The sequence below is a fragment of the Parasteatoda tepidariorum genome, chromosome 1 (genome assembly GCF_982258835.1).
Source record: "Parasteatoda tepidariorum strain Cologne lab strain chromosome 1, Ptep-v5.0, whole genome shotgun sequence".
Classification (NCBI taxonomy): Eukaryota; Metazoa; Arthropoda; class Arachnida; order Araneae; family Theridiidae; genus Parasteatoda; species Parasteatoda tepidariorum.
This window is the reverse complement of record NC_141755.1, coordinates 110,818,572-110,836,462: the sequence shown is the minus strand read 5'-3', so window position 1 is coordinate 110,836,462 and position 17,891 is coordinate 110,818,572. Positions and strand designations below refer to the sequence as shown.

The window sequence follows — 17,891 nt, the reverse complement described above, 5'->3', positions numbered from 1 at the left end:
GATCTGTTCATTGCGGGACTTATCTATACCAGGAAATAGGAATAATTGGAATAAAATCCAGGATAAAAGTGGGATTCGACAAGCTACCTCTTCGCTTAGAATGGAATAAAGCGATTTATTCTTATTTCTGCTCCCTTTTAAGATGTTTACTTAATAATTTGCTGCGCGCTTTTATCTTACCCCTTATAAAATTTGAATTCCAAGGAAAACTAAAAACGTCATAGAAAACAAGTAAGCTAAAAGCGTAAAAATAGTTTCGAAAAATCTTTGGAAATTGGTTTTAAACCAATACTTTATTTTTACCATTTAAATTTGCTATTAGTTTGGATTTTTAAATTAAAGAATTCAATTAAAATAGAAATGCATTTTTTTTAATAGTATCTACCTATTTCAGGGTGCACAATCTTTTTTAAATTCACGGCTACTTGTATTTCTGGTTAACTAATGAAAGTTCTCATGCTCGAGTATTTAGGCATATTGACGACATTTATTGTAATTTTTATATAAATAATATTGTTTAAGGCACTAAATTCTTCACATGAGTTGACTTAGTTACATATTTGCATATTATTTGGCTGCATCTTTTGATTGATTTGTTGAATGTGCCTTGTGAATGAATAAATTTAACTGAATTGTAATTGCCCTGTTAATGTTAATTTGTGTGGAAGTTCTGTTGAATGTGCCTTTTGAATGAATCGTAACTGGTGTGAAAGCCCTTGTGTCTGTTCTGCTAGATGTTCGTTGTGGATGAATTGTTAAAGTTGAATTATTATTGCCCCAATGAATTTAATTTTTTTGCATGTTTATGCAATTATGTAAACACGTCAATTAAGTCCAACGAAATTAGTTTTAAGCGTTTTCAATTTATTATTAAATTTAATATATTATTATTTCGAGTAGCCGTTTTAATTTAAAACGTCATACTTACTATTTGATTACTTTTAAGGAGGAGTCTGTAGTAAAAAGTATGTGTACAAAAATTGTACATGGATATCATCAGATCGAAAAACTTATGGATTTTTGTTTTTTGTAGGTGGATTCTGCACTTGTTATTTTTGAGCTAGTTTTAGTTTCAAATTTATTCTAAATGTTCTCCTTTCTTTTGAAGTGATAAATAAGTAATTTGTTATTCTGTACCAAAGTAAACAAGAAATTTACTAAGGTAGATTCGCAATCCAATGCTCGCTTTGCTCGCTCATTGGATACGTTCTTAACGTCTAGTTTTTGTATACTTTTTTTAATACTGAAGTTCCGAAAACTTTTCACTGTAGAAAATTCTAAACCTGTACATTTCAATATTAATTTGAAATTGCAAACAGTTCACATATTTTTCTTAATCACACTATTCTAAATTTCAGTTGTTGAGAAAAGTAACTGTTGTAAGTTTTGTTTTAAAGTCTTTCCCACCAGAGGGCTAAAGCCATGTGTTGTAAAACAATATGAAATAGTAGTCTGCCACTGAACGCCGGGTGTAAAGCATCGGCTTTGATGAAGATAATTTTGTATTTTTAATTCTCTGAAAGGCGCCACCTTAATAATATGGAATTTGTAAAATAAATGTATATATTTTTGATTGTTGATGAAGCCCATCATTTTGTGTTTTCATCAGTGTTCAGAAGCAGAACAACTATAAGTTTTTTATTTTATCACAAAAAAATAAAATGTATAAAAAACACAGAAAAGAGTAAGAAAATGAGTATAGTCATAGAAAAAGTTAAAATTATAATATAGTATTTGTCAGTTAAAATAAAACTTTTTGTTTAAATCATTTCTAACAATTCAAATTTCTCCGAGGCAATTCTTAAGTATAAATTAAGGTAGTATTGTTAAGTTGAAACACAATATTTTTAGTTTTGATGTCAACAGTACAATTCAATTTTTCACAAAAACGATTGTTTCCATTGTTAAGTTCAATGTCAACAATTCAAATTTTTCTGAGGCAACTCTTAACCTCTAAATATTATTTTTTTATGTACACATTTCTAAATGTCAGTATTCAACCACAAAAATCCTCAAATTTAGCATGATGTTGTAAAATGTAATGAAAGAGGGTCATAGCAATAGCATAGTAGAAGTAAAATTAGTACTGTAAAATTAAAACAATATTTTTAATCAATGAGCCAAGTTCTTCAAGAAGCAGTTGTAGAAGTGGGTTGTTTATTTAAAACTTTTTATAGAATTTCTTTAAGGACACAATTGTTAATTTGGGTATTTGGCGATACAACACTTTTAGAATTGAAGGATTTGTTACGTCAAGCGCTTAGGTATCATAATTTTGATCTAGTTGCGCTTCTATGTCATTTTGATTTATGTTGCTAAGTTAACTTTCAAAAAATTCTATGGCTGGCAACAGCATTTTTATTTTTTAAGTTGTTTATTTTTATTTCTTTTAGAATTCGTTATTTTTTTAGCGAAATGTTTTTTAACCTATCAGAATTCTTTGCCGACTGTTTTCTCTATGAATGAAGAAAATAAAGTAAATATTTAACCGTTGTGAAAAGAATCTTATTTAGTTGTACAAAGAACTTCAGCCAAAATTTGGGAGCCACGTAAGAGAATTATATATATTAGATCAGAAACACATCATTAAAAGCCAGAATGCTTTGGTGTTTTCAAAACAAAGCAAACGATGCCACCGGCGGAAAAGAAATACAGCCAAAATTTGGGAGCCACGTAAGAGAATTATGTATAATAGATTTTGTAGAAAAAAATTCATTAGTAATTTGCTGATTTTAATTGGAATTAAAGCAGGTTAACATTTATTAAAATAGATTAAAAGCTGGTTTAAACTCATTGCATTGTGTAATTTACTTATTTATTTGTTTGTGCTACTAACTGTGACTTAAGCATTAGGTGGAATTTTTACATTGCTGATAGCAATATTTTATCACACTGTTGCTTGGAATTATCATTTTTTATATTAATTTCTTTTTGAACTTAATTTTGTAGCTAAAATTTATTTTATTGTTTTTTTTAATATAAACTGTTGTTACTTAGGAGTAAATCTACTGATTGGTACAGAGAATGGACTCATGCTTCTTGACCGTAGTGGTCTAGGTAAGGTGTATCAGTTAATATCGAGGAGAAAATTTCGGCAAATGGAAGTCCTAGATGGCCAAAATATTCTTGTCACAGTGTCTGGCGAAAAATGTAGAGTACGCGTATATTACCTCTCATGGCTGAGGAGCAAAATATTAAGAACTGATGGAGTGAGTATTAGCTATTGTATTATCAGTTTAACACATATTCAAGTTCAGGATTGTTTTTTATATATTCCTTACAGTTATATTTTAGTTATTAATGAATTATTTTTTATTAGCTTATAGGGAAACTGAAATAGCTTTTATGCATGTTTTATGATTCAGTTTTTGATTTTAATCAATGTAATTAATTTTTATTTGATTTCATTTATTTTTTATTATTAACGGTAACCAAATATACTTTTAAGCTTATTATAAGTAAATCATTAAATTTCAGATTTCAATATTAAATACAAATTCGTTTTTATCTCTCCCAAACTTTTTTTTTGTCCTAGTGAGAGAAGAAGTTATAAAAGTTTTAAAAACCCATTTTCTTATGGGGAGCTGCAGCAAGACTTGTCTTTTAATAATATACAGTGCCTGTCACTTAATAAAGCATCATTCATTCTTAGGAAGTTTGATTGTATTAAGTGGCTAATTTTATTAACTGGTATTCTACATTTAAATAAAAAAAAAAGGTTTCAATATTAAACTTTACAAATACTACTGTGGCTAAATTAATTTCTGTATTTTTAATTTTAATGGTTTTAATTTAAATGTCATATATTATTAAAAAAATAGCTTCAATTTTTTTTTAAAGATTTTGTTATTTTATAAGCAGCATTTTAAAGAGTCAGCTCTTTTAAGGCTTGTAAAAGTTTTTATAACTTTTATTATTTCATTCAGAGTTAAATTGGAATTGATGTCAAATTTATCTTTGACATTAAAATCTTGAGAATATAGCTAGTTAACAAATTTAATTAAATGTACCCATTATTTTTATTGTGTCTAAATAAAATTAAAAAAAAACACAGACTGGTTTTTATTTTACTCCTTATTTCGATATTTTAGCACCACTTTTTTGTTTGATTTAATAAATGATGAATATTTTTTAAATGTGTTTATCTCATTAAATATTTTAGGAATTTAATTTATTTTTTAGTTTATTTTTTTAAATTTGGCTGCAGCTATTTTCTCAATAGTAAAGGTTAATGAGTCAGTGATTTAAACTGATATTGAATGATAACTGTATTCAATACTTTTTCTTAACTCATCAGCAATTTTTGTTTACATTCCTTTACACTTCTCTTCCCCGTTTCATTCTTTTTTAAATATAAGTGCAGTTACTGCAGCTAAAAACCTGTTTTGTTATTTTCTCTATTGGTAAGTGTGATATTTTAAATATTTGTTTGCCTTACCTTATTGAAATTTTGCATAACTGCTCACTACGTGCTGTTTGTCTATAGTATAGAGTTAGGACTAAGTTAATAATTTTTTATTTTACACCTATACCTAACTTTGTATTTTTGATTATTTAGATTTATTTAGGTCTAAAAAAATGTATTTTAGACCATTTTTACTAGTGGCTGCTATATTAGTGGTAAATTATTTAAAAGTTATTGTTATGCTTAATGAAAAGCCCCAAGTTCATTACAAAAGCATTAAAGCCACACAAAAAAATTACTAAAATGAGTTTTTTTTATTTAAGTTAATATTTTAAGAAGTTAATTTTTTATCCATTCTTTTTTTTATAGTTAATGAAAACAATTTACTTAACAAAACTGTGATCATATTTTAGATTGAAAAAAGAAGTGGTTGGATAAATGTAGGAGATCTTCAATGTGCTATCCATTTTAAAATAGGTAAACAAGAATTTAATGCATAAGTGTTATGTTATCTAAATTTTGTATTGATGTCCATAAATTTATGTGTAGTGTTTATGCTTATAATTCAAAAGAAATACTAGATAAATATTTATTTGGCACACGTTAAAGTTAACACTGTATCAAAATTTTATTCAGCTATGCATTGCTTCTCAGTATGAATTAACTTATCACAAATTTTAAAAAAAGAAAGAAGAAAACTGTTATTTACTATGCTTCGTAGCATACTTGTAGCTCTATTTTCTTCTATTCTCAAATTTTATGTACATACAGTCAAACCTTGTTTAATGTCACCTCGAAGGGAGACAGAAAATTTGTTCATGCTGAAAGTAGTTCACATTATCAATTCAGAAATTATTTTTAAGAAAATCATACAATACATGTTTTCTAACATCTATATCTGTTATTGATTTGCATTTTCTTGTCTTAAATCTCTATTATGAAATAGAAATGTATCGAATAGTGAAATAGCCAAATATTTGGCCAAAGAAAATTGACCGAATAGCAAAACTTTTTTTTTTAAATTAAAAAACATGAATAAATATTTTTTATATTGGAATAAGTTTAGTCATTATTGAAAAATAATCGAAACTTAGCTGTATAATTGATATGGGGTAAAAGGGAAAAAGTTTTAATAGAAATGTTTAAGTTAGTAAAGATAATTAGATACTAAGATAATTAGAAATATTTAAGATAAAAAAAAAATGAACTGCTATTGAGAAAAAAAAGCTAAAGCTGTAAAGGTGAATAAAAAAGAATATTCTCTTAATTCTTAAAACAAAACTTTAATGTTAAAAGTAATATTTTCTGCAAAAAAAAAAAAAAAAAAAATATGCATAAAACATTAAAAGAGGTAATGTCTGTCAGAAACTTTTTAAAGAATGCAGCGCTATTATAAAAACACATATAAAAAACAAAGATTATACACAAAAGCAGAATAGAAAAACTGAAAATTGATTGTAATTTTTGAAAGAAAATTTTAATGCTTAACATTTCAGTTTTCCAATTACTGTATTTTCAAGAAAAGTGAAGATTAAAGTCTAGTATAAACCCTCCTAATTGCCTTGTCATAATAAAAGCATCTGTAAAACTAGTTTTTTGTAGTAAAAAAAGCTTTTTGTTATATCCCCATTATAAATATGTAAGTTAATATATATTTGATTTCATATTTATTTATGTGTGAAACATATAATTATAATTGTACTATAATATATATCTAGTTTTTATTTCCGCTTTATATTAAATAATTTCTTTAAATCTCATAATAAATACAGCCAATTACTTCAAAAAGTAAAATAAAGTTATAAAGGAAGCTAAAATATTTTAATTCAGATGAATTTAATTAAAAAATGTTCTTACTTCAGGTGCTCTATCTTTTTTTGTTTTTTTTTAAAAATCTGTTGAAGCAAATAAAAAATTACTAATGCTACTGGCTGTTTAGCAAATGGGTAAAATTAGAAGAATGTTTCTCACCTGTGCACTATTCCCCTATCTATTAACATGGAAAAACCCGTTTTGCTATGTGGAGAAGACTGCAGGTTCAAAGCCAACTTTTTTTGTGCAGAGCCATCAGTGGGTTAAAAGTAACTATTTGAGAAAAATTTATTCATTGCAAAAGTTAGAGAGGATTACTAACAAGATAATTGGTTATATCTTGTTTTGGTTTCTTATTGACACACGCTTTCCAAAAGTCTTCTAACTTATCAACTGTATCCAAAAAAAAATGATTCAAGCTTTCATTTTTCATTACAAAAAACAAAAACAAAAAAAAAAACAATTTTGTTTCATTCATTTGTTCAGAGGAAAGTAAAAGAAAATATTCGTTAGTGAAATTCAAGAAAAATCTTAGCTCCACACATATTTATCTGCAGTTCAGTAATATCAATTTCTTGGAGCAGCCAATGAGAGTGGTGGAGAAATAACTATTCATATTGAACAAAGGATCAATATGGGTTTCACAAGAAAGCATGCTTCTTTACTTTCTCACTCATGAGATAGAAGAAAACTCTTCACATTAGAGTACAAAAGGCTTGTTTCCTGTAATTCTCAACAACAATGCTCTCTCAACAGATTTAATTCATACAACTCATTAATTTAATTGCTGTAATTAATAACTCTATAACAAAGTAGTTTTCTTACCTGTTCAAGGGGAACTGAATTTTTTGTTCACATTTAAAGTACATTTTTTTCCAAATTCAATGAAATTTAAGTGCCCCTTAAAAGATATTTCATGTTAAAAGTACTTTAAAGTATTACGTACGTATTCAATTTGGCAGGGAATAAAAAAATAGTTCATGTTTGACAGGATGTGTAGCATTTTTAAAAAGTGCTTAAAGTTGCTTATTTTTTTGTTTGCGTTTTTTAAACGCCCTTAAAGGTGTTTTTTTTTTACTTCGGGTTTGTAAAAAGTGCATAATTTTCTATATTTTAAAATGAGATTTTTCTTTTCTTTGCCTTGTCGATTCTCGTTCTAAATTACAAAAAAGGGGCACATTTTTCTCTGCAATATTTATCAGAAACTAGTTACTTTATCCTGATTGTGTAATTTTTTTAAAAATGTTCTTGAATTTTATTGATTGTGAATTTTATTATAACGATTTTGAATTTTATAAATTAATTTTGATTCTTTTGAATTTTATTATGTTTATAAAGTAAGAACTTTAAGCAATAGAAAAAAAAATATTTTTATTACTGCACAGATCCTAATTAGAGTGCTTAAAAAGTATATAAAAGGTACTTATTTTTTGTTGAAATATCTGGCTAAACACCCTGTTAAAAAAATTATGCTGTTATTATAGCATTGTAGTTTAATTCATTTACTATTATCTCCTTTTCTTCGTATACCTTAATTGATTATAAGATATCTTTAAATAAATAAACTGCAATACTATTGCATAATAATTTTCATTCCTTAGAATGTATTACTTTAGTATAATACATATTGAAACATAAACATTAGTTAAAAATATTAAGGTAATAGTTTACAATGGGGGGTACCTCTCATTTTTGGCAATTTTTTTGATGCCAAGGTATTAAAAATTAATACACATAATCAGAAACAGGGATTCATCAAAATTTTACAATTGACATTTTTTTCTAACCCAAGGGGTTCCCGACTCTAACAAGCGAGTAACGAATGATAAAAGAAAATGGAATTTTAAAATTTAAATTAATATATATGAAAATAAATTAAATTAATATACATGAAAATAAACCAAGAACCAATCTGGTAATGAAAAAAAATTGTGGTAACCTGAAAGAGCAAAGAATATCATGGTAACCAAAAACAGGGTTTTTAGCAAAAATTGTACAATTCAAGGATTTCCAGACCCTACACTAGAGCCAAGGTAAATAAATAAATGATAAGCATTAGTACATTCAGTAATAGTTAATTTATTAATTTTTTGGAATTTGGCAACAAAGTTGGCAAATCATACAATTTTAGGAATTTTTTACACAATTTTTTGAGGAGCCTTAACAGCAAAAGTAAGGGGGAAAAGTATCTTACTGAATGTCCACGTACAATAGAAATTTTTCTCTAACAAGGATAAAACGGATGACAGAGAAGGTGGTAAATAATGTCGGTAGTGTGCACTGATTGTACACCACCCATACAGGCATATAATAAACCTAAAAAAATGTAAAGCAATGTGTGCAATTAATAATTGAATTAAGTATCTATAAGTGCATAATTACTTTTAAAAAAAAATAAAACCCGATTATATTTAGCGCACAAGTTACAGCAATTTATTTGTTATGTTTCAAGACAATTATAAATAAACAATAACATAAATTGATATAGGGATTGATAATTGAATATTTCAATTAAAAAATTGAAAGTTTATAGTAAATTTTTTTTATTTTGCATTCTACCAATTGTTTTTTTTTCTTTTTTTAAAATAAAAAAATGCACTGTAAACTTTAAATTAAGGAAAACTGTCCTAAGATTTATATAAACTTGTAAAATAATATAATAAACAATAATGAATTTTTAAAATAATATTAGAACTTAATATTTTTGGTGTGAAATGTACGGTGATTATTAATATAGAAAACTAAGCAAATTTAAATTCAATATAAAACACTTAAAAATGCAACTAATTTTTTTCCCTGACATTAAACTAACTCTAAACTATTAAAGATTTTTTTAGTTATATATTATTTAAATTAATTTTAAAAAATTTTAAGTTGTTGAAGGTAAAACAGAAAATTTTGAGTTGGGAGCAACCAATAACTTGCAAGAGAATCAAAATTACTTTGCAAGTGAATTTGTTAACTAAAAACGAATTATAAATAATATACTACAAGCAAAAATTTATACCATATAGTGCTGAATATGAATTCAAGCTGAAAAACAAAGTTTGAAATCCAAAAATTAATAGGGAACCCGAATTGAAACTGACATCAATTTTTAAAAATAAAAAAAAAGGATTAAAAGAATATAAAATGTATTTTTAAAGCTACACGAACATATAAAATGCCAAAACTATTAAAATAAAATCAGATGCATAATAAATTATTTGCAATTTATTTAATTTAAAAAAAGGAAACCTCCTCTGATGAATAATTAAAATTAGGCAATATACAACATTTCTTAGGAATTTGCAACAAAAAAAAAAGTTTGATATTGCTGTGCCTGAGGGAAAAAAATTACAAAAGTTGTTATGCATTTTACAAATATTATTAATAATATTAAAATATTATTACTAAAATAATATTAATAACATTATTTTAATAATATAATTTTGATAATATTATTTTAATAATATGTAAAATTTAAAAATTACTTATAAACATACTTTTAATCAATCCATTGGTTAAATATCTTATTCCTTTACGATTTCCATAAGCATGAGTAATTACATTGACTTTGTGACCTTTTTTAATAAGACACTGAGCAAGTTGGTAAATATGACTCTCTACCCCACCAGTATTGGGATAGAAGAAATCAGACACCATACTAGAAGTAAAAAATATTCCGTGTTAGAATTTAATGTATATGAACACTGTCAATTTATATATAACTTCTGGCAGTTCATCAGATTTGAAAAGAACATTTTAAACTAGATAAACAAAGCATATTTTATTTTTGTAAAATATTAGGTAATAAAAAATTTTAAAATAATAAGTTCTAAAAAGTTTTTTAATAAATAAATGTTTTATGTAAGTTATTATTTCAGTTGTAAAGTTAACATTTTGAGTTAGATGTGGTTTTATTATTTTTATATTAAAACAAAAATTGCCTTTCACCAATAAAATAAAAATATATCAATATGGAAAATGAGTGTCTTTTCTCATTTTTCAAATTATATAACTCATAAAAAGTTAAAACTCATTAAGAAATTCAAAAAAAAAAACAATTCAAAAAAGATATTAACTCATAAAACGTTAAGATTTGTAACTAAATCTAGTCACAGTAGTGTTATTCCTATCCAATAAAATGAGAAATAAAGGGGTTTTATGTAAATCATACTTCAGAATAAAAAATAACTAATTTAATTTTGTGTTTTGCTACTTTAATTTCGAATGTTCTGCACACATTTCAATTAATAATAAAATATGTTTCGTGATGCTGGTTTCATTCTGTAATATCTGAATAGGTATAAAAAAGGGGGACATATTTTTTCATGGTGATACCTGTTCACACCATGTCACTAGAACTGCCAGCTCCCCAAAAGGATTTTAAACTCGTAAAAATATTCTTAAAAACTAAATAAAACATTTGGAAGCTTGCCTTAGAAGCCTTTCAATAGTGTTTTTTTTATTATCATTATTTCTTGCAGGATAATGCCCAGAAATCAACAAACATAGGTACAGGAATCATCTGGAAAGAAAAAAAAAAAAAAAAAAAAAAACAGAATTGCGTTTTTTTTTTTTTTTTTTAGGATCAAAAGCATAGAGAAGACAATTTAGTCAAATTGTAAATATAGTTAGCAATCAATATGAACTTCACTTTTCATTCATTTTAAGTTTGTAAGTGAAAAAGGACATGAACGCTTGATTTAAATTAATAGATCAGATCAATCAAAATAAAATCTAACTATTTCCTTCAGAATCAAAACTATTTACTAGTTGTAGATCGTTGACTTATCTAAATATTGAAGTTTAATTGTATCATCTATGTTATTGATATTTTCACTTTAGACTGTCCTCAAAAAAGAATAATTCTCCCCTTTGCAATTCGCATTTAAAAAAAAATTCAGTTAACAAATTTAATATCGTATGAGAGAGTATGTCAATATTTCTGTATGCAAAATATTTCTAAACCAATAGCGTTATAATTGTGGGGATAATTTCAAAAAAATATAAGTATGTTCTACACATAGTATGAATTTGTATCATTCCCAATGTCAAAATTTTAAATAGAACACATTGTTATCAAAGCACTATGTATGCATATGGGAATAATTTAATATGGATTTTCATCAGCATAAGTATCATTTAAATTACCAAATGTTGAGCTTTTTCTACATATTTTCTACTTTTCGATAAAAACCTAAATTTCAATAAAAAATTATACTTTGACTGTTTACGAAATAAAACTTCGCCTTTTTATTAAAAAAATTTAGCATCTGCCATAATTTATGAGTCATTTCTCAATTGAACAATACATTAACTACGGAAACAGGAACTACAAAGACTAATAAAAAAATTCATTTTTGAAAGCAAAACATAAACAAACAATCTTAGTCAACGGCACAGTGAGCAGATAAAATGAGTCATTTTTTCACGTTTCCAGTGAAGTGATTCAAAACTTATTATTTTTTTGCATCGACTAATGTTTGATCACTCTGACAATAAAAAATTGATTTTTTATTTACTCCTTCAGAGCCTTAATTCAATAACTTTCTAAATTTATTCTGTACTATTGTTATAAACAGAACTAATACAACTCTACTTTAACCCCTATCACTTTTGTTGATAAACAAAAGACCACAAAAAGTTCTTTTCTATGAGCTTATCTTAAATTAAAACTGTGTTTAAATTAACTTATGTAAGTTGTTGAAAAAGATAGCTAAAAAATTTACTATTTTAAGAATCTTAGTCATTAGCCGACAATTCGTACTTAATACACCCTTTCATAATTTACATATGTTTACAAAATTGATTATAATAGAGAAAGTGTAGCCCATCTTTGATAAGTTTTTATTCTAATTTTTTATGGTACATGTTTTTTTTTTGTTCTATATAATTTAGTTTCAGTATCGATTTTTTAAAAAATCACAATCGTTCAGTGACATTTTTCATTTTATCTTTTGCATATCTTTCTTTCTAAATTTTATTTACATTTTACGTGCATTTAAAAAAATAACTACTATAATGATAGTGGAATTGTGTATTACAATTTCCATCTTAATATTTATTTTTAAATGAGTATTTTTTGAATAACGTCTTTTCAAAATTTTGTTTCTGTTTTACTGTTGTTTACAAAAATGACATGATGAGAGTCAAATTGTAGTCTCTCTTTATAAGTTGTTCTAATGTTTTTTGGGTTACATGTTATTTTATTATTTAAATTTATGTTGTGTCTTAGAAACAAACCATGAATGTGGTTGTATAATTTTTGTTCATAGATTATTAGAAGTTTATGTCAATTATCTGCACCTGTAAAAAGCTGCTTCTGGCATGAAAATACCAGATTTTTTGCACCATTTGTTTTCAAGTAATGCATTTTTCAAAATTTCTTTAATGTTTATATTTTTTAAAAAGCTGTATCTTAAAATCTATTACACCTTCAAAGCTATATTTTTTGTCCTCTAGTTCACTCTTATAGCTTCAGAAGTTCCTAACATTTAAATTTTTTTTTTTAATAATTAAGCTATTATATATTTTGTAAAATTATATTAAAAATTTACCTCTCTATGGTAAATAGTTTTCAAGTTTTAATTATTTAAAAATTATAATGCTGTGAAAAATTTCCAGAAATACTTAACTTGGAAACAAATAGTGCGAAGAGTGAATCTTGGTAATTTTCTTCCATTCTCCTCTACCTATGAGCCAAAACTAAACAGCACAAATACCTAACATTTTATCCAATGGTTGATTTAATGTGATGTAAAGACTAATAAGAAATGAATGTACTAAATATCTTTATTAAGTAATAAATTGTTATCAAAAATTTTATTTTTCATTTTAGGTTGAAATCTTCATATGGATAAAAATACAAAAAATGATCAGAATACCTTCTATGAAGTTCATTTAAGAAAAAGTGTTGATGAAAGAACAATTACAGAATTTCCTAGGGTAAACAAAATTGTGGGCATATTTTATAGAGATTTATGCTGCATGAAACAATGATTAAAAAAATTTCAATATTCTTGAAGAGAGATGGTTGAAATTTTCGAATGAGTATGGATGAATGAATTTCCTAAAGAATTCTTGAATGAGGACTCATTCCTGAATCCTTCATTCCATAATTTAGGAGAACACCTATAACAGTATTACTTTTTGATGTAGCTTACCATTGAAATCTATGGAGATAATTGTAACTGCTGTTATTTAAAAAATGCATAGTTGGAGTCTCATATTAAGAGGCCATCACTAGAAATCTTTGGAGATCATTTATTTATATATCTTTACAAGTGAGAACTTTTTTAACTTAAATAAGCATATAAAAGTATTTTGATCTATCTTATATTGCAATTTTTATGAATCTAGGGTCGAGACCACTGCTTTCAGCAGTTAGGCTTAGATTATTAGATCTATCCCTTTAATTGAAATAGAAAACAAATATTTCAAATTTTTATTCACAAAAATAAATTAAAAATCCAAATTTCATTATTATTAAAAAAGAATTATTTTATAGATGTCATTAGCTGCAGAGGCTTGACAAAAATGCCATGTTTGCTTCCTCCCTTATAATGACTCAAGAGACCACTGTATTATATGTAGTAAAAACTTAATAATAAAATAATTTTCAGCAACTTTTCATATTAGTTGTTAATTGTGACTTGATTCACAAAAACATGTCATTGTTATTTATTGATTGTTTTAAAATTTTACTTGTTGCTTTTTAGCCATACAATTATGATTGTTCACCACATGGAGAAATGAACTTTTCCAACCGGATTCACAGTGCTTGCCATAAAATAAATGTTTCAATATGTGAAATGTAAGATTATTTCTCTCTCTCTTGTTTTTATGGTATTTTTCTTATTAAAGTAATTTTAATAGAATAATTGTAAGAGAGTTGCCTATGGCTTTTCTATGAAGATTTAAATCATGTTTTGTTTTTTAAGTTCTACTCTAAAATATATATTACTTTATACTGAACTAATCATTTTTTGCTTACTATGAATTAATTCAAATAAAGTAAGACCTCTAATGTCTGAAGTAAGTTTGTTACATCAGACAGAGGGATACCTGCAAGTGGCGTAGTGTGGGTATCTCAATCTTGATTGGTTGTTGATTCTTTCACCATATATTTACACAGAGACTTAACAGCAGAGACAGGTCCGAAGCCATGTGGAACATAAACTAATTATTGATAAAAGTTGCCAGGTACAAAAAAACAAAAAATATATCATGGTTACGATAAAGCACAAAAACATTTTATAAATCTAAGTTAAGTAAAAGAAGTGGACGAAAAAGAATTATATTTCAGCTGATTCGATGTACACTCTGTATTAAATTAACTTATTGTTAATTAGCATTCTAACTTATGTAGAGAAACTTGGCTCAACTTTAATACGCCATTTTGCTGATAAAGATTAGTTGACATCATGGGTCACATGTGTGGGTATGGGAGATCTTCTTGTAGTGCAAGTACCCAATGGAAATAATCATATTATCGAGGGAGCATTCTTTAACTGATTTAACATTGTCCCAGGGTGCATTAAATTCTCAGAGCCCTATTTTTCACCAGAACTCAGTATTTCAGGTTTGGAATTTCCCTCAAGATCTTTTTTTTAAGTTACAATACCTTTTTCAAAATATTTTAGAAAGTAAAGTTTGTATATTTATTGTAGCAATATCTAATTTTGAATTCTTAGCTGATGTCATTGATTCAATGTTCATTTCATTTATTTATAATGTTCATACAACTTCTTAATTATAAGGAAATACAATTAATAAATATATCTTTTTTGAGTATTTAACAATTCTTATTTTTAATATCACCGAATAATAAAACATCTATTTTTAATTCCATAAAAGGGCATTGGAATTTAAATAGGAAAAGAAATAAATATGCATGAAAAAAAAACACTTCAAAATCAATTTTGATTAACAGAAGTATTCAAATCGAAGACTTTTTAGTGATAATCAAGGCTCTACTGTAATTGAAATAATTATAGTCAGGGAAAATGTGACTTTTTTCCAGTTTGCATATTAAATGTAACTTCAATTATCAATATTTGTGTTTTCAAAAAACATTGACTATATTTGCATTTTTATAGGCTCAGGCTGACAAAAGTCATTGTTGTTGGAGATGTTGCTGTTGGGAAAACTTGTCTTGTCCGGCAGTAATTAAAGTCATGCTTTTTTTTTATATATATGTTTTTCTTTTTTTATGTTGCTGTTATAAATGCAGAGTATCAGAAAATGATCTTATTAATGATCCTTTTTAGAGTAATGCATTGAAAGCAGAAAAAAAATTATTTTTAATGTACCTATTGCTTATTAGTTTTAATCTATCCCTGTTTTTTTTTTTTCCTTTTTTTGTCAAAAGTTTTGCTTTTATATATCTGTTTTTCTTTTTTTTTTATGTTTCTGTTATAAATGTGAAGTGTCAGAAGTTTTTAACCTATCGATGTTCCTATTTAGAGACAATTCTAAAAATACTTCTATAGCACAAAATAAATTTTTTTCGATTGTTCAATTGCTTATTAGTGTGTTCACTATTACTCATGATTTATTCATAATTTTTTTATTCATTTTAAGGTTTTGTCTACAAGCGTTTGATACAAACTACAAGGCAACTATTAGGGTAGATTTTGAAGCAGAAAATTTTTATATATGAGTTCCTTACATATTGCAACTGTGAGTTTATTATCTTAAATAATTTTTAATCTTTTTATTGTTTAACCTTTAATTATTCAGCTGTTTATCTTTTAGATAATAATTATTAGTAGTAAGTGTTTGCACTAAGCTCACTATATTGTATAATCAGGAGTGATCAATTTTGTTTAATTCATATCTAAATTTAAAATAAACATAGAACTAATGCTCAGAAATAATGGCGATAATTGAGTGATTTCAATGAAACAGCTTAACCCATTTGTTCTCTCTTCCTCAGTTTGAAATCAAGCTGAAAGTGTCATCTTTACAAAGATGATGCTTTTTTTTAGCAGCTGTGATTTCCCTTTCCAAACTATAAAGGAGCAGTCCCTGTAGTTACTTTCGGTTTCAGAATGCAAATCGCTAATGCTAGAGGTTTAAAATAGGCAATGGGGCCACATTTGTTCATCACACTTTCAGTTGCTAGTTTATGAGTTAGGATGTTTACCTTCGTTAATGTTTTTCATCTTTTGTATTTCATTTTTAAGGACTTGAAGAAAAATTAAATTAATTTAAAAACCTTATACTTCTTAGTAAAATTTATTATTAAAAAAATTATGCCAGAAAAACAGTCTTTTATATATATTAATTGTTTTGAATTATTGCTAATGCTAGAGGTTTAAAATAGGCTATGGGACCACATTTGTTCCTTGCACTTTCAGTTACTAGTTTATGAGTTAGAAGGTTTATGTGCTTTGGTACTAGTTTAGATAACAGAACATAGATAGTAATGCTATTTTGGTTTAGGATTAAACTGAAGATTCATCATTTAGTTGTTCTTTTTTAGTTACTTATTATTATATACATAAATTTTTACCATATTTCTTTATTTTATACTTTTAAGTATTTTTATTTCTAAATTACAAAAATAATGAGATTTTTTCTCTTAGATAATTGGAAAGTTTTGTTTATTTGTAACATCATAAAAGTATAAGTTGAAACTAATATAAATAAGAAACACACATTATTTTTTACATTATTGAGTGTGTATGAATAAAAATGGTTTGGAAACTTTAAATAGCAATATCTCAAAACATTTTCATCCAAGAGTAAAACTTTTCTAAAATACTTTCAAACACAGTTGAATAACTTTTGATCTATTCTTTTTTCCGAAAAACTCAAATAGGTAAACCTTATGAATGCAAGCTAGTGCAGACCATGTTTTTTGTTATAAAATCATATCATGCTTTCTTTTATTATACATTCCTTTTTTTTAAATTACTGATTAGGAAAATCTGGAAAATAATATTTCGATAGTTCAGTCTGGAATGCTATTGAAAATTTGAGTTTCTTGGTGCATTACCTATACTTTTCACCCAATTTATCATATCTCTCAAGTTACATTTTTTTAAAAAACAATTTTAAAATTTGTTTACTCGAAAATAATTCTATGTAAAAAATATTTATAGTTATTTATAATCATTTATTATATAATAATCATCAACCTTTTTAATTGTAAGGTGTACAAAATTTTATGTAATTATATTAGTATTAACCCGTTTTCAAACATCACTGTGCTTACCCTGGTCTCCAAAATGAGTCTAATAGAAAAATCCATTACCTTCAAGTCTAGTGAATAAGGTGAGCTTTCATTGATGCCTTTAGCACTGTGTACTGAGCAGATTCCTGTTGGAAGACCGATTTTTAGATTCCAAAGAACTTGTGTAACCAAGCAAAATATTTATAAACATCTATAGATATATTTGATTTTAAACTTTGTTTAAGATATTTCTTCTTGTTCCTCTGTAAATGAATGAAAAATATAGGTGAATGAAATATAGAAAAATGTGTTTTATTTTAGCTTTGCTAACTTTTTTTACCTCTTTGCTATTTAATTTTCAAGGATTAGCTGTGGAGGAAAGCAATTAATTTAAAAATCTTATACTACTTCTTAGTAAGATTTATTATTAAAAAAATTAGGCCAAAAACAATCTTATATATATATATATATATATATATATATATATATATATATATATATATATATATA

At 25.8% G+C, this 17,891-nt stretch overlaps 1 protein-coding gene across 1 annotated transcript in view; it reads left to right on the top strand.

The window, feature by feature from the left end:
- The first annotated feature begins 253 nt into the window (after positions 1-253).
- The window catches only part of LOC147816710 (ras-related protein Rab-34-like), a 45,710-nt gene continuing 28,072 nt past the window's right edge, over positions 254-17,891 (top strand). The window contains exons 1-7 of the mRNA XM_087150405.1: positions 254-1,029; positions 2,998-3,209; positions 4,819-4,882; positions 13,041-13,147; positions 13,921-14,015; positions 15,301-15,366; positions 15,785-15,883. Coding sequence (XP_087006531.1) covers positions 13,055-13,147; positions 13,921-14,015; positions 15,301-15,366; positions 15,785-15,863 — 333 coding nt within the window. The 5' untranslated portion in view covers positions 254-1,029; positions 2,998-3,209; positions 4,819-4,882; positions 13,041-13,054 and the 3' untranslated portion in view covers positions 15,864-15,883. The remainder of the gene's footprint in view (positions 1,030-2,997; positions 3,210-4,818; positions 4,883-13,040; positions 13,148-13,920; positions 14,016-15,300; positions 15,367-15,784; positions 15,884-17,891) is intronic.